The 26,699-nt window shown below is 45.5% G+C and overlaps 1 protein-coding gene across 1 annotated transcript; it reads right to left on the bottom strand.

Annotated features, from left to right (window-relative positions):
- Positions 1 to 7,937: 7,937 nt before the first annotated feature.
- LOC103676234 (aldo-keto reductase family 1 member C15) lies at positions 7,938 to 22,293 on the bottom strand. The gene is made up of 9 exons (XM_008705397.2): positions 22,137 to 22,293; positions 20,574 to 20,741; positions 19,645 to 19,761; positions 18,691 to 18,768; positions 17,777 to 17,899; positions 12,572 to 12,681; positions 10,924 to 11,089; positions 9,620 to 9,702; positions 7,938 to 8,159 (listed from the first exon to the last, which is right to left on the bottom strand). The coding sequence occupies exons 1-7, from the start codon at positions 22,221 to 22,223 to the stop codon at positions 10,981 to 10,983; spliced, it is 792 nt and encodes a 263-aa protein (XP_008703619.2). The 5' UTR covers positions 22,224 to 22,293; the 3' UTR covers positions 7,938 to 8,159; positions 9,620 to 9,702; positions 10,924 to 10,980.
- Positions 22,294 to 26,699: the final 4,406 nt, after the last annotated feature.

The raw sequence follows: 26,699 nt of genomic DNA, 5'->3' as shown, positions 1-26,699 counted from the left end.
AGACCTGCCACACAGCATATGTCATTTGTAACCTTTTTTTATTTTTATTTTTTATTTTTATTTTTTAAAGATTTTATTTATTTGACAGAGATAGAGACAGCCAGCAAGAGAGGGAACACAAGCAGGGGGAGTGGGAGAGGAAGAAGCAGGCTCGTAGCGGAGGAGCCTGATGTGGGGCTCGATCCCAGAACGGCAGGATCACGCCCTGAGCCGAAGGCAGACGCTTAACCGCTGTGCCACCCAGGCGCCCCAGTAACTTGCTTTTTTAAAATGCATGAATGTACACACTGGATGCACAGTTCACGCAACTGCTCACTTAATATTTTGACAAATAATTTTAACTGATCATCCGAGCTTCCTGCCTAGTGTAATTGATTTCCACATCTTACACGGAGTCCTTCCCACCAGAATTCCAGCCTTGCAAAGGCCCTGCTCGCTGGAGGGGGCGGGGGGGTGTTCTCACCCCTACATGTTAAACTGGGGCGCTGACAAATGCCAGTTCACAGCCTTGAGGGACCACACAGTACCGTACGTTCCATTGCTTTATATTCTACAGAGAAAAGGACTACACATTTGTAAGTGGGTTTTTAGTAGGACCGCTAGGAATAGCAACAGCATGGCAAATACCGCGAAGATGAGAAACACTTGGCCCCGCACAGCTGGGGTCGAGGACGCGTGCCCACGGTGAGCACTGCGCCTGCTTCAGCTGGTCCCAGCGCGGGCGGCCCACAGGTTCTGTCGCACTGTGCATATATCCCAGAACGCTCCGGAAAGCACGAGGGCGCGGACTGTCGACGGCTAGGCCAACATCGCAGCGGAGACCCCAGCTGGGATCCCAGGTCTCGCCTGCGTCGCAGGCGTCTGAGGAGGATTTTGAAGCGGGTCCGAGCCGGGCGCCGGCGCATTCGCGGCTCTGGCGGCAGAGGGCGCCGCTGCCCCGCCTGTCGATTGGAGGCTCTACCTGGGGGTCGTCCGGGGGTGGCGGTGGGGACCCGGGGAGCCGACTTGAGGCTGGAAACGGACGGCCTGGGCCCTGGATGCTGGCGCCCCGGCGGCCTCCTCTCGTTGGACCAGCAAGCGCACACGGGCCAGCTCAGCGGAGGCTTGCAGGGGTTCGTTCCCGAGCCTGGACAGACATCTGGGGCGCTGGCCGGGAAGGCGAAGCAGGGGACCCGACGGGGGCCAGGCAGCCGGGCCCTGTTTGCTTACCCCGGCGGCCCACGGGGTCCGGCGAGGCTTGCCCCGCGCACCACCTGGTCGGGAAGCGCAGGGCCCCGCAGGTGTGGCACCTGCCGCGGCTCCTCGCAGGTGGGACGCCTGCCCCTCTGGTAATGGCCCTGTCCCGTGTGGTCCACAGGGAGATGACCACCGGTTTGGAGGGCTGCCAGGGGGGCCTCTCTCTCGTGCTGTGGACAGCCTTGGTGAAAAAGGACGCCAATGCTTTCCCGTCTCGTGCACACAAGGGCAACGTGACCTCTGAACAGTGGGGTCCGTCTTTTTTGATGAAATCTCTACTATTACTAACAGTTTTTGAACTTGCAGCCAGATACATGTCTATTTTGTATGTATTATATAAATGCTCTCTTTACTAATCCGTCATGTACATTATAAAATACACTTCAAAATAGAAAAAAATTTAAACTGAGCCAGAGATGAAAAAAGAAATAGAAAAATAACTTTAATCATGGTCCAAACACTTTGTGCTCACTAATTTATTGTGATGGCTGACAAATTCTTTCCAAAGCAATAGATTGACTATGCTTTACATATGTTTTTTGTCAATCTTGATTCAATACTTTGTGATACAGAAATTTGAAATTCTGATTCTAAACTCAGTTTCATTTGAAACATGGTCTTTATGGCAAGAACATCTTTGGAAGCTCTTCATAAATCATGGCACTCATTTCTCAGTCCCTTTTACCAATTACACCATTTTTGAAATTTGGACTCTCCAATATATGTGAAGTTTTTTGAAACATTACACTTTCAGTAACTTTTATAACTATAAATTTATGAAGCTCTCCTGGAAGAAAGTTGGGATTATATTTTAAAGTCCTTACAAATGTGTCTATGAATTGATAGCATTTGAGACTTTAGATATTGAAGTTTTGGAAAAAAGAGCCCCCCTCACCCATATTCTGGAGTTAGAGAGTGTATGTTGCTAAAGAAAAGTATTTTATGTTTAATCATTTGAATGTGGGGGGAAATTAAAATTTGAATTTAACAACAATTTCCAGAAAGGATTGTTCTTCCCTTGGGGTTCATTTGGACTTTCGAATTCCTCACCCCAAATTCTGAATTATCCCACTACTTGGTAACTAGCAATGCCAAGTCCTACAACTGACTTGAAACCCCCATCATTCAAGTTCAGAGAAGGGGGTATGTATCGAGCCACTGGCCTCACCGGCTGGGCCAAATCACACCTGTTTTTAATTCCACTCCCTCTTGAGCAGACTGTTCTTGGGATTACACAAGGACTGGTAGCTACAACATCACCCAAATTCTTTTGACGGGGTTAGAAAAGATTCTAAAAGGAGAGGGTGTATATGGGGCTGGAACCATTTGTCTGGTTTCTTATTTTAATAAAACACTTTTTATTTTGAGATAATTGTAGATTCACAATAAGTTGTAAGAAATAATACAGAATACCCCAGGTACTCTTTACTCAGTTTTCCCCAGTGGTACCATCCTGAAAAACTATAGCACAGAGTCACAGAATCACAAAAACCGGCGTTTTGACATTGATGCAATCCACTGATCTTATTCAGACTTTCCCAGGTTTATGCGGATTTGTGTCTGTGATTTTTTCACATATGTGTGTTCAGGAATCCTTCACCACAATCAAGACACACAACATACTCCCCTCTCTCTTCTGTTCCCACTCCCTCCTTTTTCCCCAGCTTGACTGAGAGATAATTGACAAATAAACTATATGTATTTAAAGTGGACCATCACAATGATTTGATACACATATTCATTATGGAATGATTCTTACAATCAAGGTAATTAATACACCCATCATCCCAGACGGCTAACTTTTTTTAACTTTTCTTTTTGGTGAGAGCAATTAAGATCTATTCTTTAAGGGGCGCCTGGGTGGCACAGCGGTTAAGCGTCTGCCTTCGGCTCAGGGCGTGATCCTGGCGTTGTGGGATCGAGCCCCACATCAGGCTCCTCCGCTATGAGCCTGCTTCTTCCTCTCCCACTCCCCCTGCTTGTGTTCCCTCTCTCGCTGGCTGTCTCTATCTCTGTCAAATAAATAAATAAAATCTTTAAAAAAAAAAGATCTATTCTTTAAGCAAATATCAGTTTTACAGTACAGTATTGTTAACTATAATTACCCTGCTGAACTTTAGATCCTCAGAACTTATAAAAGAAGTTGTGGCTTTGACCAACATCTCGGCATTCCCCCCACTGTGACGACACAAACATTAGATTTTTTATTATTGTTCAGGGTCCCCAAGGCTCTGTTCGTTCTTTCCCCCTGGTTACTTTCTCTCTTGTTCCCACTGGGTGATTTGTGTTTTTACCTTCCAGTACGCTAATCATTTCTTCCATCCCTTAATGTCTATTGAGTCTATCCTTTGAGTTTCTTATTTTGATTATTGTATTATTCCGTTCTAAAATTTCCATCTCATGTTTGTTTATATCTTCTGTTCCTTTATTGAAACTTTCTGTCTTTCCGTTTGTTCCAAGTGGGTTTGCCATTGCTTGTTGAAACATTTTCATGATGGCTGCTTTAAAATCTTTCTCAGATAATTTTCGTATCTTGGTCATCTTGGTGTAGGGTATCTGTTGCTCGTTCTTTTTCACTGAGTTTGATAATCTTGTCCTTGGCATTATGAGTAATTTTTAATTGAAATATGGCCCTTTTTGAACTGTGTTTTAATTAAGTTTTAGATCCCTTTAAAAGGTCTGATAAAATTGTATAGTGTGGTAAATTCATAGAATGAAAGAGAAAAAAAATCTTACAGACAAGTAAAAGGCTTGAAAGTCTACTAAATGGTTAGCTATTTTTGGAGATTTATATTCCCTGTGATCACTTCAGAGATCAGCATTTTAACCTCAGTGACACAGGAAAAAGCAAAACAGACTAAAAAGCCGAGGCACTGAAAGATGAGGTTGTTTGAATGCATTTTCTTTGACTTTGGGGGCTGGAGGGAGACTGGGTTTAGAGACTTTTATTTCCGGATTCGGGGATTCAAGCCACATTTCAGCTTGTCAAGCTAAGCAATGTGGGATAAACTGGATACCTTCTCATCGGTGAGCTGTTCGCCAACCGTGAACCAGAATCGAAAAACTCTGGAGCAACCCGACACTGTTGTCAATTCTCATCAAAAAAATGAATAATCTGGAAGCTTAACAAATGTAAAAGGTAAAGGGAGAGACTGAGTCAAGTAGATGTTTCCAGGCGGGTAATAAGTTTCTTTTAAACTCGCTTAAGGATGAAAATCAATGGAACTTTCTTTTTGGACAGGTACAAAGGCACCCAGTTTTATAATGAGCACGTCCCACTGTCTGACACTATAGTGAATACAACGTGGAAAATGCGCTTACATGCTCATGAACCCAGGTACAAAAATAAACCAAAATGTTGCATTTTTGCAGGTACCGTATTATTCTAAACTGAAGGAGATAAGCTCTTTGTGTTGCTATTTTAAACTCCTAAGAGGGTAGAAATGAATTCTGCCTGTTTTAATACCAAACCAATCTGGTTTCACACAGTAAGTTAACAAATATTTCAAGGCGATGATGAGGAAGGTGATAAGAATGTCACTCTTGTTCGATTTCTTTCGAGCACTCAGAAGTAATTCATCTGCACCTTTACTCAGGAGAAATTCCTTTTTAGACCTAGGGATGGATACAGGGATTATGATATAAGTCACCTCATCATGGGGTTTTCATCTTAGCAAGGGAGGTAGACCCCCTCCCCGTGGGTGTGTGTGTGTGTGTGTGTATGAAGTAATAATTTTGAGATAGGAAGTGCTAAATCACAAAATAATCAATTACTGATTAAAATAACCAATGCTAACTACCAAGGATTACTGCCCACTACTCCACTCTCCCTACGCTTCCCTCTCTATCATTTGAGATAATTATTCATTCAACCAGCATTTATTAATCACTCTGGGAGACAGATTTTTTTTAAATCCTGCCCTAGGAGTTCGGATGAGAGAAAGGGGAAATAAACATAAATCAGTAAACTGTACGGTATGCTGATTAGGAAAATGTGCCAACAGAAAAACAAAGTGGAGTAGAGAGAATGGTGTGGCTGGGCAGGGTTGCATTCTTAGGTAAGGTGACAGAGAAGGGATCACAGAGGTGACCCCTGAGTGAGGACGTGAAGGAGGTAAAGGAATGGGCATCCAGCTATCGGGAGGAAGAACATTCTAGACAGGGAGAACAGTCAGTGCAAAGGCCCTGGGACGGGCCTGGCATATGTGAGGAACAGCCAGGAGGCCACAGGGCTTCTCTGCAGTCAGCAGGGGAGAATAGAAGGACAGGGAGGCAGACAGCGAGGGAGGCTGTTTCAGGCTCAATAGTCGGCCTCGTTACCCTCCGGCTGTCTCCACCCCTGTTTTCGTTTCTTTGGTAAATCCAGAGAAAGGAAGGCAGAAAAGGACTCTTGGGTATTATTTTTAGTCAAACATTTCTGAGAAGTGTAGTAAAAGATTGGAAAAGTCAAGAAGATAAAATGTTTGTCCAAAGTAGGACCCAATGATCTCCATGATAATAAATAACCCAATGATTTTATAAGAATTTCAAAAATGCTCTCAATGAGTGATCTGCTCTGTCGAGTGCTGAAAGGTGCATTTTTTATTCCTCTTCAAGAGATAAAGAAACCGAAACTTACAGAAGTTGTCCCTTGTCTCCTATCGCTCAACTACCAAGCGTCAGAATCGTGCCCTGGGCTCACTTTGTCACCCTTGCAGGCCAACGCTTTTGAATTGTGCGAACATTCTAATCAGTGCTTTCAGTATAAATGTGCGTGGAGTCGTTACCATGCAGGCTCCTTACAGGGATTACAAGGATGGATGGGTCCCGCTGTGCCGGCCAACCTCCCCCTGAGGGCTGGGCGATGACTCCACAGCGTCTGTGGTTAGAATAAGAGCGGAGAGGGCATTACCATTCCTTCCTGGAGTCGGACCCCAAGGCAGCGTATGCGGTCAGGACGATGTCCTTGGCCTTGCAGAACTGCAGGAGTTTGCTCTGGTTGCGGTAGGGGTGACATTCCACCTGCAGAGTGCAAGGCAGAAGGGTCGGGTCACAGGACCAGAGCCACCACACTGGTGGCGACCACACGGGGCTGTATCACACGGAGGCCAAAGCATTAGGTGTCGCACACACGGGGTCACGCACAGCCGTGCCCGTGGGGCTGCCAGAGGCTCCCTCCGGATTACCGCCCAGACACGGCGCAGCGGGACTGAGAAATGGGCTCAGCGCTCAGGAGACACAAGCTTGGGGTGAGAGGTCGCCTGAAAGGCTCAGTCTCCCCGACTGGACACCACGGGGCGGCCCTGGGTCTTCCTCACGCATTGCTCCTATCTACGGAGGAGCCGCTCTGCCTTTCTCGGACCTCTCGCCTCAGCCTTCCACGGACCTCTTCGCTTCGCAGCTGCCACACAGGAGACCAGTCCCTCGTCCTCCACATCTGAGTCATGTTCGTGACGCCGTTCTTTGGCTCCAGAAACCAGAGCGCTTTCCTCTTTGCCACCACATCGTACTGTGATGTCTCTGCGTGATCCTCGGAGCCTCCAAACCCCGGCCCTGCTCTGCGTCCCTGCACCTGTTCCCTTCCCCAAGCTCAGTCTTTTCCGCGTGTAGAAGGACTCGGGACTTCTGGCCCCTTTGCCATTGAGTGGAAAGAAATGGCTAGTTGTTATTCTTCAGAAACCGTTATTAGTGTTACGACACGCACACACCCCGAGTGAGAGAGGTTTCTGCGCAGTGAAAGGTATTCGGTGCGGCTGTCACCTTAATTTCCATCTGTCTTCCTTCCAGGCCTCTGGAGAGCAGGAAATCCAGAACCTTTACCCAGAATGCTAACCATGTCTTCTCCGCTTTCTCGTCCAGATATATGTGGGCCAAGACCGTCGCGCCAGCCATGGGACGTTGTGGGGGGGGCTAGGGTCAGCTCAGCTCGACCGTGGGTTCTTGGGCTGGTATTGGCTATACTCCCTTCCATCAGATCAATTAGGCTCGAGTTAAACCCCAGGTGGTTAGACGGTAGTGTAGCAGTTTCTGCTGTGGGGTGGGCCTGAACGGAAACAGAATGTTCTGACCACTTTTCAAGCTGGCTACTTTCCTTTCCCCCTGCTAGAAGCATGAGGGGATTTTTCTCCAGTGTCCATTGGGACAACCTGGTAGGGCTTCTGGAGGTGAAAGTCACTAAAGTGTGGGGGCCGCCGGACAGATGAGCCCCTGGTGTCTTTAGCTCTCAGACTGGTCCACACTGAGCCTCCAGCAGGTCTGCAGTGGCTGTCTGATGCCCTCCTGCCCCCAGGGCCCCTCGCAGCCCGTGTGCTCCCAGGAGCCACGATTCTCTGCATCTGGCTGTCTGCCTCTCCAATTTTTTAGGGCGGCAGCCTGCCCTGTGACCCCAGTCCTCGGAGGGCTCGTAAAACAGTGGCTGGTTCTCCACTGGTTCAGCTTTTCTATTATTGTACAGACGCAAGGCACCACTCCCCAGCTCCTTACGCGCCGGAGCCAAAACTGGAGGTGTGGCAGGAGCTCTTCTCTCTCCACACCTTTCTCTCTGCTTTTCCTGCGACTCTGGTGGTCAGATCAGAATGAGCAGGGATCCAGAATGAGCTGGCTTGCTGGGGCAGGCTCAGGCAGGACGAGCAAATTAACCCCATCATTTGTCTTTATTTCCCAAATTTTCTGTAATTTTTATGTATCATTATAATAATCAGGAAAAAACATGCTTATTTTGAAGTCTTTATTGTTTCTTTAAAAAGAAAAAAAAGAAAAGAAAAGAAAAGAAAAGAAAAGAAAGACAGGCAAGCAGCCTGAAGCCACAGACACTGCTGTTAATCATCTCCAGCACGCACAGAAGCCTTTCCGAGCCCTGAAAGGGAGAAATTCTGGTAGAGCGAATGCTGATAGCTCGTGGTCAGTATTCTTCAGAAAATGGGTAATGAGGATGACCGACAGCACTGAAAGAGAAGGAGGGACGTGAACTCGTCAACTCTGCCTCCCAGGGTCCCAGAGGGTTCTTTGGGTACGTAGGCAGGCTGGGTGAAAACCTCCAAGTCCGCAGCCACATCCCCCCTTGTCCTCCCGAAAGCTCGAGCACTGAAGCTCCAGAGCCCCGAGCAGAGCCCACCTGAGCGCCCAGTTCCCCCCACATGTGCAGTACAAACCCCCACGGGACACAGAGCCTGATCTAGGTGGCAGTTTACTAGAGGGGTAAGTACTGGGACTCGAATACTGTGGTCACTACATCCCCAGGGGGCACCAGCCCCTAGATGGTCAGAACAGTCACAGTGAGGATTTTCCTGCTTTTTTTTTTTTAATGCATGCATTCAGCAAATATATAAGGAGCTCCCTTGACAACACAGGGTCCCTCTATGAAGGAACCCCCAGTTTGTTGAGGAGATAATACGTACACCTAAATAACCATACCTACAAAATGTGATTACTGTCCTCTTAAGTTATCATTTAAGAGAATACTTGTTGTTCAATAATCAGGATTACTGATGATCTTTCTTTCTAAGCTAACCCTTGTCTGTTTGACTAGCCTTCCTTCTCCTTGATCCAGAGAGCCTCCCGCAGTCTAACTGAAAAATTGGAAAGTGAATAAATCAAAGTCAAAGGAGGCAGGGCTCCCAGGGGATGGCCTCCTGATGGACTAAGGCAATTTAGGAGTCCGTCTTGACTCCAGAAACCAGAGAAATCCAAAGGATCTTATCTGTATACCAGTGGGGACACATGAGTCACCAACTTGAGGGTCAGTTAATTTCATGACCCATTCAGTTCAGTGACATTACACAGCTGAGAAAAGGCCAACAAAAAGATGCATTTGAGAACAAATGGATCTGAAAGAAATAGGGAAAAGAATACCTGCCAAGGAAAAAATGCACATTAGCCTTTGTGGGCCACACTCCTCCATAAAAATATTAACATGACCCTTCACAATTGTGTTAGGATAAAAATAAACAGAATCCAGGCTGGACTCATTATTACATAGTCGTTATTAATGGAATCCTTTTTTCTCCTGATTTTGAAAAGAATTAAAGATGAAGCAATTTCATAGGCCCCCCAGAAGTACAGTGGACCACGGGCACTGGGCCGTCTGTGTCTAACGGGTCACTCCGCCCCGAGAGAAGGTACACCAGGCACAGGACTAGGGCACGAAAGTACTGAATTCCCGATGATGCAGACGTTAGCAGTTTTACTCCTGGTCTGTGCTGGGGCCCCGTTCACACTACCACTGGGTCAGAGCCTGAGCTCTGGAGTAGACCTCCAGGCTTCGGTCTACGGGGAAGCTCCTGTTTGACTCCTACGTGGAAATCAGGCCTTCGTTCCTGGTTTAGGGCAGCGTCGTCCCTCTGCTGACCTCCACACCTCAGAAAACAACCAACGACCCGTGAAATACAACATACAAGTCACTTACAACGGTAGTTTGAAATATCGGAAATTCCTGTTGAGGCCTTCAATTGCTTTCATGTCTTCTGGAGTCAATTCAAAGTTAAAAACCTGAAATGAAGGAAAGAACCAGATTGACCTCTCCCCCAATGCAGCTGGCTTCTACCTGGGAGCTTGAGTTCTTTCCAGCTGGGCAGCGGGGTGGGGCAAGGGCGCGCTGCGGGGGTGGGGGCACGTCCCCGCCATCAGCTGCCAGGAGCACTGGCATGAGTTCACCCCCCACCCCATTCTTCCCCATCCCTCCTCCGCTGATCCACTTCACAAAAGAAAGGCTCACAACTCACAATGCCAGGTCTTTCTGTCTTACAAGTATACTCCAGAAGGGATATGTTGTCATGGGGATATGTATTAATATATTGAGTTGAATTGAAAAATAAAATGGGATCTCTTTTCTGATTGGTTTAACAATGAGATTAGATGTGCCTATTGGGTATTTCCGTACATTGAATGAACTGAATCTATGGCTTCAAAGTTTTGGAGCAAATACTTTATAAGTCACATGCTCCACAATATCATCTTTCGCAAATTCTGAACTCAGGATTCAATTTTCGTTGTCATTAGGACAGGCTAGGGTTCCCACGGTTTTTCACAATTTGCAGGAGTTCACAACAAAGTAAGCTGAAGACTACCGACTGTTCTAAGGCGCCAGGAGATACATGAGAGAGAGTTTAGGGCAACGCCATTCATTTGTTAGTTTGGTCGGTCCCTAAACTTACACCTAGCTCCCTACCTGCTGGGAGCTCTGCTGGGGAAAAGGTGTTACAAGATGACCCAGAGAGCATCACGACATTTAGGGTCTCACAGCTTGGAGGGCACACCGACCTATAAACAAGCAATTTGGGCTTACTAAAGGAAAACCCACACGGCCATGCCAAGTGCTGTGGTGGTCACGCCGTGCCGATGGTTTAACAGAGCCGCTGATCCTATTTGGGTCTGATATTGACATACACACTGGAGTTCATCAGATGGAGAAGGTAAAAGAGAGGAACCAAGGTTTTAAAAGTTCTTTACTGCGTGGAAGTCCTCCTATAAGGAGAGCAGACGTAAAATGTGCTCAGGTTACGTAACTAGGAAGCGGCAAAGCCAGAGCTAGAGACCATAAAGCCTAGGACTCGGGCTCATGCTTTCTCTCCTACCTGCCCAGCTGCCTCACAGCACACAGGGAGAGATGCCTGGGAATGCATGACCGTGGGCGCTTGCTGAAAAGCAAGAGAGAGAGTCCCCAGCACAGCACCCATTCCTCACTTTGGAAAAATGCCACCGGGCCTCTACCTCAAAGTTCTCTTTGATTCTCTTCTGGTTGAAGCTCTTGACCAGGACCACCACCCCTCACTGCAGCTGGAAGCGCAGGGCCACCTGGCCTGGGCTTCTATTGTGTTTCTTGGCAATGGCGTTCAAGACTGGCTCTTCCAAGAGAGATGGGCTATCCCTTTCCACCCTGAGAACAAAAAACACAAATCACAAAACACAGATTAGAAGGGTGTAGGACTGAACATCTACAGTGTGCTGTCGCTTTCCCCCAGATTCTCCAGACAACTGAGAGAAGTGGGTACTATATGGTATAATTAAGAGAGTTTCATGAATATTCATAGGGTTTCATTCATAATTGCACCAAACTGGAAACAACTAATGTTTCCATCAAGAGGTGAATGGAGAAACAATCTATGGTATATGTGTGTCCATATAATGAACTATTACACAGCAGCAAACAAGAATGAACCAGACTCTTGCAAAACACAGATACATTTCACAGATACTATGGCCAGCCAAAGAAGCTGGACACAAAGAGTGTGTCCTCTATGACTTCTTTTATTTATGAAGTCCTGAAACATACCACATTAATCCAGGTTGAAAAAGGAAATCAGAAAAAAAAATAGTAAGGAAGAAAATGGTATGGAAGTTCCTCAAAAAGTTAAAAATAAAACCAGCTTATAATTCAGCAATTGCACTTCTGGGTTATTTACCCAAGAATACAAGAACACTAATTCAAAGGGATACATGCACCCCGATGCTTATAGCAGCTGTATCTACAGTGGCCAAGATACAGAAGCAGCCCACGTGTCCAACGACTGATAAATGGATAAAGAAGATGTGATATATATACAATAGAATATTACTCAGCCATAAAAAAGAATGAAATCTTGCCATTTGCGATGACATGAGTGGAGCTAGAGAGTATTATGCTAAATGAAATAAGTCAGTCAGAGAAAGACAAACACCTGATGATTTCACTCATGTAGAATTTAAGAAACAAAACAAGGAGAGGGAAAAAAGAGAGAGAAAGAGATAAATCAAGAAACAGACCCTTCACTGCAGAGAACAAACTGATGGTCACCAGAGGGGAGGGGGAAGGAGGATTGTGGGAAACAGGTGATGGGGACGCAGGACACTAGCTGCGACGGGCACCAAGTGTTGCATGGAAGTGTTGACTCACTGTATTGTACACACGAAACTAACGTAACACTGTGTGTTAACTAAGTGGAATTAAAATAAAAACTTTAAAATCAAAGAAGGATGGTGAGGAAGAACTGTCTGGGAGGAAACACAAAAGACCTGTCTTAGGAGATGCCAAGGTTCTGGATCATGGTAGGGGTGTGGGTTACACTGTACACCTATTTGTCAGAATTATACAGCTAAGAGTTATACATGCCAAGCTGTGCAAATTTTACCATAAAGTTAATAAATAACATTATTAATAACTTAATAACATTTGGAGTGGAATTTGGAGTAGCTGGGTGCATGGATGAAGCAAGATTGTAAGAATGGGGGTGAGTTCGGAAGCTCGGCGATGGTACGTGGGAACTCTCCACATGGTCGTGTGTAATTCCTTATGTTTGAACCTTTCCACATTAAAACGTTAGTAAAAATGTTTCGTCATCATGGGGTTGCTGACATAGGCTCACTTTGATATTGTCATTACCAGGCTGGGTTCTTTTGGGATCCCAGGGCACTGTAGGCAACAAGAACGATGTCCTTGGACTTGCAGAACTCCAGGAGTTTGCTCTGGTTGAGGTACGGATGACACTCCACCTGTGAATTGCCAAGACCAAAAGGTATCAAAACACATAAGCCAAAGACACGTAAATTTGGCAAGTCCTTTGAAAAACCTCTGATACTCTATGAACATACATACTATATTTTCAGATTCGTTATTTTTCTCATGTCCTTCTGAAATACCTTCAAGATGCTATCAATTTTCAGACATAATAAAACAATTTTCTTCCTCCTTCTCCTCCCCCTTCACCTCCTCCCCCCCCTCTTCTTAAGTAGGCTCCACACCCAACACAGAGCCCAATGCAGGGCTTGAACTCATGACCCTGAGATCAAGACTGAGCTGAGATCAAGAGTGGGACATTTAATCAACTGAGCCACCAGGCGCCCCTCTTCTTATTTTTTTAAATTAGTGTTTAAAATTATTACAGACCATTATGGTCAAGTTGTGGCCTCTAAATGCATCCTACTAAAAGAAACCAAGATTCCTTAGAAAACTGGCTGATTCCAGGTCTGAACAAAAAAGCTACAAACCAAGTGGGATTCATCCCTGGGATGCAAGTGTGGTTCAACATTCACAAATCGATCAGTGTCATAGATTTTATCCAGAAGAAAAAAGCCAAAAATCATATGATTCTCTCAATAGATGCAGAAAAAGCATTTGACAAAATACAGCATCCTTTCCTGATTAAAACCCTTCAGAGTGTAGGGATAGAAGGTACATTCCTCAATCTCATAAAAACCATCAATGAAAAGCCTACAGCAAATACCATTCTCAATGGGGAAAAGCTGGAAGCCTTTCCCTTAAGATCAGGAACACGACAAGGATGCCCACTCTCACCATTATTATTCAACATAGTACTAGAAGTCCTTGCAACAGCAATCAGACAACAAAAAGGGATAAAAGGTATTCAAATCGGCAAAGAAGAAGTCAAACTGTCTTACCATCACAAAGACAACTAGACTTAATTTAAAAAGTCTTAGTAATTAAAAAAAGCATTATTGTCATTGTTATGCCATTATTTATTAAACCAAATTCTCATCTGCTTGGCATTACCAAAATTAAACAGCCTCTAAATCCATTGCCTATAAGAAAATAATCCTTTGTCAAATTTCTGCACATTGTAAAAGAAGATTCATTTTAAATGAAAATACTTCCAACATCTTTCAAGAACAGACCTACTTATTAGAGGAAGAAAAAGAGAATTAAGGATGAAGCGAGACTTCTGGTCAGTGCTTCCCAAATACAGCTGCAATTAGCATCACCTGAGGGATTTCCAAAATACATATGCTAACACACCTATACACCTCCAGAGCTGATATTCTGGCACGGCGATCATGATGTGCAAACCATGTGAAGTCACACATAGAGCTCAGGATAAGCACCTGTTCTCAAACCTGCTTCAGTAACTTTAACTAGTGGTCGCCATATTCCTCATACGAAGGGCATTCCTCAACATTCACAATGAATTGCAACCTCCTACGATACAGACTGGAAAGATATTCCAGAATAATGGTTTAGCCAAGTAACCAATGTACTGAGAATTTGCTACATGGAAGGAAGTAATTTAAGACATAATCCCGGACCCTAAGATAGTGCACATCTAGTTGCCGAGATAATTCCACGTGTCATTAAGTCTGAGTTGTGTGGTGAACTCTGTGGTGGTGCCCAGGGGTTCCCAGGAGGATGGCCCCAGGCGGGCAGAGATCTTCACCATGAGCGGCAACTGCACTTCCAAACCCTAGACTCTGGGGGAAAAGAATAATCGTGAAACCCAAGCCCAGTGTCTGTGCACAGCAGTGTCATTTTCCAAAACACGACTAATTCATTCTGAAGATAAACACTCAATCAAGTGAGTGTCCAAGTAATTTAAATTTGTATGTAAAGAATAAAGAAGCATTTCCCCCTCATATAAAGAAGACTTATTTTCCATGTGATTATTTTCCAGCAGCTTTTATTAAAAAAAATGAGGGCTATGAACCTCACCCGTAGCGCTTTCGGTTTTTGTTCCCAGACTTTAGTGACAGCCTATGGGCCAATATCGGGTTTCTCTTCATCCGAAAAAAGAGACAGAGGAACGCTTCTACATCTGACCTTAGAAGACCCAGACAACTCCAAATGGAAGTGCCTAGTGAGTCATAAAAGCTTAATTATAAAACTGGACATCTATAGATGTCTTTCTTTTTGAATACTTTTGATATCTGCTAATATTTCTCTATTTTAAACTAGGTTCCTCATTTCACATCTTCACATATAATAATAATAATGATGAGAATATTAGTAACTATTCCAAAGCTTGAATTAGTATATACTCACATTTTCTTGCTTCATCTTAGAAAATGTGTCTGAGTAATTAAATACATTATTCCTTCTTCTGCAAATTACTCTGAATGGATATATTTAATTGAATGAATAAGGCCTTAGAATTGATGTCATAAAAATACAAACATGAATAAAACATAAGCTGTATCCTAAAGAAGTAAGATTTAATAAATGCCCCCAACAGAAGTATCGGCAAAATGCTATGACCAGTAACGTACTGATAAAGAGCCATTAAAACTCATATGAAAACAAGAGAGTTTCTAAAACTAAAAGACCCAAACAGGGGAGGGGGGTGGGGGAATGGGACAGGCTGGTGATGGGTGGTGGGGAGGGCATGTGTCGCATTGTGCACTGGGTGTTATACGCAACTAATGAATCATCGAGCCTTACATCGGAAACCAGGGATGTACTGTATGGTGACTAACATAATACAATAAAAAAATATTTTTAAAAAAGCTACAAACTGATCCTGGAACATCTTACAGTCCTGAGAGTAAAGAAGATGGGGAAGACAAAGAGGAGGACAAGGCTTCTGCTGACCAAAATGGTGACCATTTGCTCAGGATAAGCAGTGGGTGGGAAAACATCCCATCTGTTAACACTCACGAATTCAGGATGGCATGTGTATGTGCTCACGTCTTTAGACCTAACCTCCAGTTTACAGGAAGCACAAAAGACGGAGTAACATGTCAAACTGTATCACAGGGATCAGTCAGTAAAACCAATTGTGTGGAAAAATTTAAAGGAAAAAAGGCTTAGTTTCTTTCACAAATAAATTGATAGAGAGAGAAGGAGGTGGAGGAAGAGGAGGAGGAAGACAAAGGGAAGGAAGGACATATTTTAACACATTTTAAATTATTTTCTACAAATAGATTCCTTGAAGTAAGACAACTAAGATGAAGAGGATAAATATTTGAATGGTTTCTTGGCTCACTTTCAAGCTCTGTTACAAAAGGGCTATATGGGGCGCCTGGGTGGCGCAGTCATTAGGCGTCTGCCTTCGGCTCAGGGCGTGATCCCAGCGTTATGGGATCGAGCCCCACATCAGGCTCCTCCGCTGGGAGCCTGCTTCTTCCTCTCCCACTCCCCCTGCTTGTATTCCCTCTCTCGCTGGCTGTCTCTATCTCTGTCAAATAAATAAATAAAATCTTTTAAAAAAAAAAAAAGGGCTATAAAACTTTACAATGTCATAGTGTTTGAAAATTGGCAGCGTATGGCGGGGTTTTTTTTTTTTTAATTCAGTTAGCCAACACATAGTACATCCTTAGTTTCAGATGAGTGTTCAGTACTTCATCAGTGCATATAACACCCAGTGCTCATCACAGCACGTGCCCTCAATGCCCCTCACCCAGTTATCCTGTACACCCACCCACCTCCCCTCCAGCAAACCTCAGTTTGTTTCTTAGAGTTAAGAGTCTCTCACGGTTTGTCTCCCTCTCTGGTTTCTTCCCATCCAACCTTACCCTCCCTTCTCCCATGATCCTCTGCACCATCTCTTATGTTCCATATATGAGTGAAGCCATATGATAATTGTCTTTCTCTGATCGACTTATTTCCCTCAGCATAATACCCTCCAGTTCCATCCACGTCAATGTAAACAGTAAGTATTCCTCCTTTCTGATGGCTGAGTAATATTCCATTGTATATATGAACCACATCTTTATCCATTCATCTGTCAAAGGACATCTCAGCTCCCTCCACAGTTTGGCTATTGTGGACATTGCTGCTCTGAACATTGGGGAGCATCTGTGCCTCTGGGTCACTACATCTGTATCTGTGGGGTAAATACCCAATAATGCAATTGCTGGATTATAGGGTAGCTCTATTTTTAACTTTGTGAGGAAGCTCCATACTGTTCTCCAGAGCGGCTGCACCAGCTTGCATTCCCACCAACAGTGTAGGAGGGCTCCCCTTTCTCCGCATCCTCGCCAACATTTGTTGTTTCCTATCTTATTAATTTTAGCCATTCTGACAGGTGTGAGGTGGTATCTCATGGTGGTTTTGTATGTATTTCCCTGACGACAAGTGGTTTGGAGCATTTTTCATGTGTCTGTTGGCCATTTGGACGTCTTCTTTGGAGAAATGTCTATTTATGTCTTCTGCCCATTTCTTGACTGGACTATTTGTCTTTTGGGTGTTGGGCATTATTTTTAAAAATGATTTCTTTTAATTATGATTTATTCTTTCCTTGCTCTCCATTTCTTTGCTTCTCTTTTCATCTTCTCTCTCGCTGCTCTGCCACTGCCCTTGTGGGCTTTCCCATGCAGTCCAGCGGCTTTTTCCACCCCTATTTGGACTGTCTGCTCTTCACCAAGATCCCCACCCCCACCTCAAACCTTTTCAACCCTCTCCTTTGGCTTCCACCGTGTTCTCTCTCCCTACTTGGCAACTCATATTCAATCTCCTAACAGTGCCTCTAATTAAATGTTGACTTTCCTGCCCTCTGCAGGTTATCCTATCCCAGAGTAAACTGGAAATTTGCTCCCAGGAACACTAATCCATTTCTGTGAATTTAAGTACCACCCATAAAGCAATGACTTGCAAAATCTGCACACCACCAGCCCCGACCGACTTCCTGAGCAACAGGCCAGCACTGCCGTCTGCCAACTCGGCATCTCCCACTTGGACGTCTCAGAGGAATCTGACAAGTGGAAATCATACCCTTCCCACTCCCCTCAATCTGTTCCTCCTTTGGCATTTCCTCTTGCGATAAAAGGAACAATCCCCTAGGCCGTGGACACAAGCCATACATTAAGGGAGCACATGTGAAGGACAGGAAGCAAGGCAGTCTCCGGTGGGCTGTGGGCTCACCTGGTTGCACACGGGCTTGTACTTGAGCCCTGGTTTGTTCAGGATCATTTCCAGCTGCTTGTGGTTGAAATTTGACACCCCAATGGACTTGGTTAAACCTGCATCTTTACACTTCTCCATGGCCTGAGGAGGAGGGAAAAGTGAGGCAAGCCTTTAGTGTACTTTGGCTCTGGCATTTGACATTGAACTTTTAAAAAACAGGAAATCTGTGTTTAACATATATAATGATTTGACCGAATCAGTTTTATCATTTACATGTATTATTTCCTGTGACACTTAATCACTGTGTACACATTTTGTTTCCTTGAGTCCATTAACGTGCACGACCAGGACAACAAATAGACATTGAAAAGTTTTTAAGTTCCCCCTCACTCCCCGATTTCTTCTCCTGTTTTGCTATTAGGCCCATAATAGTTCTTTGGTATGAATGGTATGAGAGTCAAGGGCAAAGAGGAATTCTCAGGTTTTCCACCAAGGGAAGGTCGTTCTTCTTCCTCTCTCCTTGAATTTCAGTGAAAAAAGTGTACAGAACGGCATACACAAGGGTATCCCTCTGCTAAGTCAGACAGCAGCCCTTCCCTCCCTCTGTGGGTGCCTTTACTTGTCCCGGACAGAGCTCTGCCTCCTTTTGAGCTTGCTGCTGACAATCCCCCTTAAGGAGCTCGCAGCTCAACCTGATCCGTGGAGCAAAGAAACCTGCACTTAGAACCACAGAATTTAGATTAAAAATAGACCTTAGAGGCCGTCCTGTTCAACTCCCTTGCTGTACAGATGAGAACACTGAGGTACGTCGAGACTCAGCCACCTGTCTGAGGGCAGACAATTGATGGAGCCAGACCCCACGTCTTCTGACCCCCCGGCTGGTGGCCTCGACCCCTCCCACAGCCCCTCTCAGGTCTGGTAGCCATACTTACCGCCCACGTGCTACACAGGTCCACCGTCTCTAAAATAAAGTCCCCATTGGCATCCTTGGGCATAAGCTCCTCCCCAGGCTGGAATACGGAGAGGAAAGAGAAGGAGGAAGGTTTTTTTTTTTTTTAAAGGATGACCTTTCTGGTGCCTAAGGAGCTTGGTCACATGACCCTTAAAAAGTTGTGATTACTGATCAGAATGTATGTGTGAATTTGGGCATGCGGGGTGTGTGTGTGTGTTGTGGAGAAGAAATGGGGAGAGGGAGGAGAACAAGAATCATCTGAGAGACTGTAACTAAGTACCCCTCCTCCCTCCTATCCACACACACCCCTATACTCTGCCAAGAATCAGTTTTCCTACTGTTGGAATTGATTTCACAAGGACAGGCTGGTTTGGATGATAGGAGCCCCCTTTACTAATAAGCAATGTGTTTCAGCTTCAGTTTATGATAACCTACGTCAGAGACGGTGAGGCCACCAGACACGGCCCGTGAACGTCCACTTTGATGACAGGTTGGATCGGCGAAGCCCAAAGAAGCCAGGGGTGCAGTGTGAGACATCCCAGGGTACCTCATCATGCTTGGGCTGAGAGGTCCATATGGGAGGGACTCTTCCCCTACAGGGGTGGGGATTTCCCATCGTATCTCTGTAGTCACTGATCATTAAGGGCCACAGACAGGAGCACATCACTTAGACGTGTAGGGCACCATCCTTAACTTTTTGAGGCAGAGGCAAAGAGATCATTGAATTTCAATCATTCTGCAGGCTATGGGATGAGGATTTTGAAAAGTCTTGGTGGTGAGGTGACAGAAGTGTCAAGGAGAGTCACAAGTCGTGGAGCAATTCTATGCACGACACTCAAGCCTACCTCTCAGTCAGAACCCAGACAAGCTAGCGGGAAGGAGGTAACGAGGTGCGGCAGCAGGGGTGGGCATAACAAGGAACGCAGAAGCTGACCTTCATGGCGATTGGCAAATGGATAATGAAGAGATCCACGTAGTCCAGTTGAAGTGCCTTCAGCGATCTTTCCAGGGCTGGTCGAACCAATTCCGGGCGACAGAAAGTAGTCCAAAGCTGCAATGATCAAAAGAAGAGATTCCACATGTTAGGGGACCAAAATTAAGTATCTCAGTTACAAGATTGAGAAGTGAGTAACAAGCCACTGGGGTGGTCTAAAAAATAAGAAATGCTAAATTCATCACTTGGTGTGACTGGGGTCCTTCAGGGGCACTGAGCTGTTTTTGAATGATGGTAGGAACATTAAATGAACTTGGATGGGCCAGGGAGGGCAGCCCAAATGTCCCAGGGATGAGAAACGTCATCTCTGAGAGGAGAGTCAGGAAGTGCCAGGCAAGGGGAACGGAATCTGCCTGGAAACAGGTCTGCCACTTCCTAGAAACAGAGTGTCCCTGATGGAGACACTCATAGGATCATTCTGTAGAGACCCCCACTCTCTCAACATTGGAAGCACCGTTTTCCACCTAAGAATATTGTACAAATTTCAGGAACTTCAATGCTGACTTGAAGAACGTGTTTCTGAGTCAGGCTCCCTTCTGTGAATACGAGGTCCACCACATGCGGATATGTCCTGAGAGAATCTGCTGAAGAATAAAAGGAGTGACCCCCAACTGTGGTGGCTCAGACAAGCCATAAAACAGATAAAGGACGTACGTATCACTGACACGTCTCACGTGTGAATGAAGTCTACTCTCCTACCTCTAACATGCTTCAAGCAAAGCAAGCCTTTTTCGTTCTCTACTTTCCTACAATGGGTCCCTACAATGTGAGAAGGTACATAAATTATTCAAACCAAGACCAAACATTGTTTTTTGTGTTTTACAAGATAATGTATCTAGCAGTGACTTCTCGTCACTGGCCCACAGCACCTTGGTGGTGTAGAATATGTCCTCTCTCTTCACGGTGCCGTCAGCGATCTTCTCTCGAATGGCCTTGCCAACTTCCTTCTCATTTTGATAGATGTATGCTGCATCGAAGTGACGGAAACCTACATCAATAGCCACTTTGGTGGCCTCACCAGACTTGCTCTTAGGAACCTATAAAATACGAATTAGGAGGGCTGGTAATTCACTTGACACAGGGAAGCAATGTATTTCCTCAATGGCACGTTGGCAGCCATGTTTCTGCGTGTCCCCTGCTCCCCTGGGGGATGATGGAAGCCTTGGTAACAAATCTGCACTCTGGGGGCACAGACTGGACCTCTCATCTCAGAGGAGTTAGTGAAACAGCCTTCACCAGGGACCACGGACAATCAAGTCTCATTCAATAAGGAATTCATTGTATGGAAGTCACTAAGAGGAAAGCCTCTGACACTAGAGAAAACTTCTAAGGATACAGATGTGCATAGATATAGTTAGAGAAGACAGAGACAAGATAAAAGAGACAACATGTATTTTTGGCTTAGAATTAAAAATGAGGCCATAATAGCCATTCTCCATCCAACTGATATATATGAGATGTATATATCTCACATTTTCTTTATATAGATTTTTCTTTACACACACACACACACACACACACACACACACACACACTGGAATATTCAGCTGTGAAGAAAGAAACCCTGTCATTTGCAAGGACATGGATGGACTTGGAGGGCATTTCCACTAAATGAGATAAGGCAGAGAAAGACAAACACTGCGTGGTGTCACTCACATGTGGGATCTGAAAAAAAGAATTCTATTTCCTAGAAACAGAAAGTAGAAAAGGGGTTGCCAGGGGCCAGGAGTTGGGGAAATGGGAAGATGTTAATAAAATGGTACCAACTTTCAGCGAAAAAACAAGGTCTGAGGAGGTCATGTGTATCATGTATATTATGTCATGAGAACATTAGCTAGTGATAGTTCAGGTAATAAGAAGCTTGAAATAAGAGCGGGTTCTCTTAGGACGAAAGATTTCGGTGATAGAAGTTCTCTGGCAGATACTTCCTGCGCCAACGAAGCTACAGCAAAGCTGCTACCAAGCGGCCATGCTGTCCTCCCATCCCCGGGCACTCACTGCCCATCAGGAGCTTCTAACAAAGAGCAGAGTGGCTCTGACCGAGGCAGCAGGTGAGGGCAGGAGGAGCAGCCCCAGCTCAGATTTACACAGGTGAGAAATAAGAAGAAGAATAGCACTTACCCAGGAGGGTTGTTGAGGAATTAAAAAAAAAAATAATAATGCATGGAAAGCACTCAAAATACACAGTAAGCATTCAATATGCATTACAGTAACCCAAATAATAATAATAATAACCCTCAAAATGATCAGCTCTGAATCCCCAGAATCAACAGCTTGCCATCCCATTTAGCGCAAGTTAGAGATCACGAAATGAAGACCCAAATGAGTCCTTCCAAATCACCCGGAGTGCATGAAGCGTGGGGTGCATGTCTGCTGACCACCCTTCCACGGCTGTTCATGGCCAACCCTCCGGTCCCCTGGGTTCTACCTACATCATCAGGAGCAAGAGTGCCAAACCCGAGCACTGGCATGACGTGCCCATCATTCAGTTTCACCGAACGACTCCGGTTGAGGTCCATCACCACTCACGGTCCGGGCTAATCTGGCTCTGTCTCTCCACCCTCTTCCTGACAGACAGCCAAGAGAAGACAAAGCTCCAGTGTTTTTTATTGCTACACAAGGTAGGTGGGGCTGGGCTTAACAGATTCCAGTGACGGCAAGATGAAACTGGAATCAATCCAATGACTTTCATGTCTTTTTATCAGGACTCTGCAGGCATCTCTTGCAGGAACTCCACCCAGAAATGTCACGCAAGTCACGGGAGTTTGAATTTTCTCTGCAGCATTGCTCACTAATTGATCCTAATTATAAAAAATAATTTAAGACGGGTGGAGTACCAACTGAGCCAGATGCTGCTGGTAGGTTGAGCCGGCCAAGGACTGAGTGTTTCCTTTTCAATTTAGCATCATGGAAGTCACCGGTGACCTCAGTAAAACAGTTTTAGTGGGATGATAAGGATGAAAACCCCCGTGGGGTGAGAGAACGGGAATTGGAGGCAGTGAATGGAGACAGAGCTGTGAAGGAATTTAACCGGGAAAGTAGAGACATGAGGCAGAGGTCGAAGAGTGTTGTGTAAAAGGGAAAGAATCCCCATTATAACAGGGAAGGTGGGGGAGACAAGACTCCAGAGCACAGATGTGAAAATGCCAGGAATGATGAGAGAAACAGTATTACAGAACGAGCCAGAACCAGGAATTAAAATCTTCAAGGAGCGAGAGCAGGTGATCGCGAGGGTGGAGGCCAGGGGACCACGACCACAAGAGGTGGCCTGAGATGTGGCTGTTTCCAGGGGGCTGCCACCCCCACCTCCATGCTTGCTGGGGAGGTAGTGAGGGGCCAGTGGCCTCCCCTGAAGAGGGCTGCATCATCCGCAAGGAGGAACCATGTTTGGACCAGAAAGAAAGGGAAGGGGTGGGCATGCAGACGGAAGTCCAGGATTTAGAATTTTTTGACAATGGACGGAGCTCCAGTTCCAGAGGGAACACAAGGAGGGCTTCTGAAGTGAGCCGTGCTCATGAAGTAGGGGGCCCAAAGTGCAGGGATGAAGGTTTGGGGGACCGGGATGAGCTGGGAGTGCCAGGCCCTTCGGATGACCCACACGAGCTGGGGTGAGGAGGAGATGACCGTCACTCTGACGTTATCCTGGCAAGAGGAGGTGGGAGGTTGTACGCACGGCCGTGGGGGCCTTGCCAGCCACAGGCAGAGCTCTGGAACTTTTCCTTGACACTTGACGAAGGAGACGTGGTGGCCCAGGGAGCAGAGGGCTCACTCTAAACAGAGAAACCCCCTCTATTGAATCTAGACACCTTGAGAATTGATAAAGTGGAGAATTTTTTCCTCTATGGTATACTATCACGTTCCTGCCAGGTGAAAAAGAAACCGTCATGCACCATACAGGGGATACCTGCTTCTCTCTCGAAACTTGGGGAGATGGCTACTGGAAGGAAAAACTGACAGAAGGAAACAGGAAACCAAGGAGGAGAATTGTCTCAGTCGCCCCTGGACGGCAAGCCTCAGATGCGTGACTCAACCGTAGAGGGAGGGAAGCCCACACGGAGAAGTCAAGCTGTGTGGGAAAGCCTCAGGGGAAGGAGGGAAGGAGTGGTCCTCTCTTTGAATCAGTCCCTGGAAAAGAGGCAGAGTTGGGATTAGTGAACAACACACAGCTGGATAGCCTTCTGGAAGTCATGAGAAAGTGCTGGGCCCGAGGAAGTTAAAAGATGTGTTGAGAGAAACTGTCTTCTCTAGAGTCAACAAGAGATTTGTTTTACCACGAAATGTTTTTCTTCTTTGCTCTGGCGGTGTCCCAAGCAACCCTCATGATCTAGTGCTTATGATGGAGGAAGGTTTCGATTCAGTGCAAGCGTGTTAGCCATGGCAGCCAAGGGCCACCACAGCCCAACCGTGCACAGGAACAGGCGGGCTCACAGGAGGAGGCTGCTCGCTGTGAGCTTTTGGGGGGATAGCTAACGTGGCCCTAAGGACAAAAATGAGATGTGGATGGACTCTGACTCAGTATCCCTTGAGAGGACCACAGTGCATTTCAACTGCAGGCCCTGAGAAATCTTAAAGTTAAAAAGAGTGTACAATGGAGCACCTGGGTGGCACAGTCGTTAAGCGTCTGCCTTCGGCTCAGGGCATGATCCCAGCATTCTGGGATCGAGCCCCTCATTGGGCTCCCTGCTCCGCTGGGAGCCTGCTTCTTCCTCTCCCACTCCCCCTGCTTGTGTTCCCTCTCTCGCTGGCTGTTTCTCTCTGTCAAATTAATAACTAAAATCTTTAAAAAAAATTAAAAAGAGTGTACAAGTATATTTTCTTGAGGAAGGATTTTGCTCAACAAAACTCTTAACTTTCTCACACACACATTCACACACAAGTCATTTCAGATCTGCTCTCCTTACCCAGCCCTTGCTGTGGCTATAGGTCTTTGCCTCTGTGCAGCCATGTGCGGCTGGAGGTGGGAGAGAGGAGGGGTTCCCAGCTCTGGCCCTCAATTATGGAAGTATCTGCAGGGATGCACCATTTCCCCATGCCACTTCCAGGGTCATGTCTGCTACTTCTAGAACTGCCATTTATTCTTTTCCTGTCCCTTCTCTGGTTTCTGTGCCAAACACAAACATACTAAACTGTAAGCCCTAGAAACATAAGTGTACCAAGAGATCCTTGGCCAATGGCCCCACTCCCTCCCTCCTGAGAAGGGGGACACCAGCCTCAGAAACACTATTAAACAACTGCAAAAACCAGAATTATTTAAAAAGGAATGGCTCTCATTTTATGAGCTTCTTTCCAATAAGCTGGTATCAAACGAGAGAACCTGTGTGGCTTCACGTGAGCACAGACAAGCTAGGTTTGTGTTTTCAGCAGTTCTGACATGCCACCAAAAGCCTCTGGTCACTGTGAGTCAGCAGTATTTTTCAAAGAAAGGTGGGGTGGTATTTTTGATAGCAGCAAAGCAGAAATTCCGATACCAAATACAAAGGCAGGTCAAAGTCTCACTCCTCTTGGATTTCCTACAGAATGCAATGCCAGGTACGAATCAGATATGCCACGCATTGCTTTTAGCCTTCTATAGGAAGGAGGGGTTTCTCAACCGTCCGGGTGGTTCTGGGAGCCAACGCTGGCATTGCTCACTCAGTCAGATGAGGGTAGGAAGGAGAGCAAAAGGGATTCCACGTGTCCATGTCAGTGGGCATTACTGGCTAGTCCCCACTGAGGACTCTGGAAGGGGAAGGTAGCTCTGTGTCCTTTATTAGGTCACCGAAGGTAGAAATGATGGGCCCATGGTTCCATCAAATGGCAATCTTCCTTTACTTGTTTGGGACACCTGACTGTCAAGCTTCTCTTCAGTTGTGTTCAGGGAAAAATTAAAAGTAAAATCTCCCGCCAACACAGAAAACTCCTCTCCATGCATGCAGAAAAGAAAGCAAATGGTTTTATTATTGAATGTGCATTAAACTGGACTGCAAGGAACATCACAGGTAATCTGCTAATGAGATTACAAAGACAGAAGGAAATCTCATCCCTTTACATAAACAAGTAGATAGATCTTCAAGAGAAACGATAGCTTGTCTTCAGGTAAGAGGGCTTAATACCACCATTTGCAATGCATCATTATATAGTTCAATTCTAAATTTGTGTAATAACTGGGGCAACATTTGCAATGCATTATTGTATAGTTCAATTCTCATTTTGCATGGTAATTGGGGCAACCATCTGTGCTAGTTAATTGACTTTTTCTGAAGGAAAAATGAAAGCTCTATGACAACAGGCAATTAGAACTTGGAGCAAGGTGCCCAGAGGGACAGATACCTGTCTTCTCTGATGTTTACATTTCAAAGAGAAGGAATCCCACCCTTTAAGAAAAATGTTAACAAAACTGACAAAACTTCAAGTAAACTAACCAAGAAAAAAGAGAACCTACATAAATAAAACTATAAATGAAAGAGAAGACATTACAACTGATACCACAGAAATACAAAGGATCTGCTATAAGCAACTGTACCTCAACACACTGGACAACCTAGAAGAAATGGGTAAATTCCTGGAAAGGTACAGCCCACTGAGGCTGAATCATGAAGAAATAGAAAATCTGATCAGATAAATAATGAGTATGAAGATCGAATCAGTAATCAGAAACCTCTTGACAAAGAAAAGCTCAAGAACAGATGGCTTCACGGGCAAATTCCGTCAAACACATAAAGATGAATTAACACCAGTATTCCCTGTTCTGTGCTTAGATTCTGTGAGCCCTGGACTGTCTCCAAATCCTTATTAACTCCTTAAAGCTGCAGTTGACGCTGGGAAACACGGCCTCGTTTTCTTCCCTCCCTGCAAGGCCGGTGACAATTTTCAGCAGGAACAGCTGTGCCTGGCTGAGTGACAACCAAGACACAGAGAAGTCGGCAGTAAGGCAGGCAGGTGTGGCAGCCACAGAGAAGGAATGGGACGTGAGCAGGGCTGCTGGGGAAACAGCGGCCCTAAGGAGTTCCAGAGAT

This window comes from Ursus maritimus, unplaced genomic scaffold (genome assembly GCF_017311325.1).
Source record: "Ursus maritimus isolate PB19 unplaced genomic scaffold, ASM1731132v1 scaffold_31, whole genome shotgun sequence".
In the NCBI taxonomy this organism is placed as follows: domain Eukaryota; kingdom Metazoa; phylum Chordata; class Mammalia; order Carnivora; family Ursidae; genus Ursus; species Ursus maritimus.
Note: the sequence above shows the minus strand (reverse complement) of the source record. Positions and strands in the feature narration are given on the sequence as shown.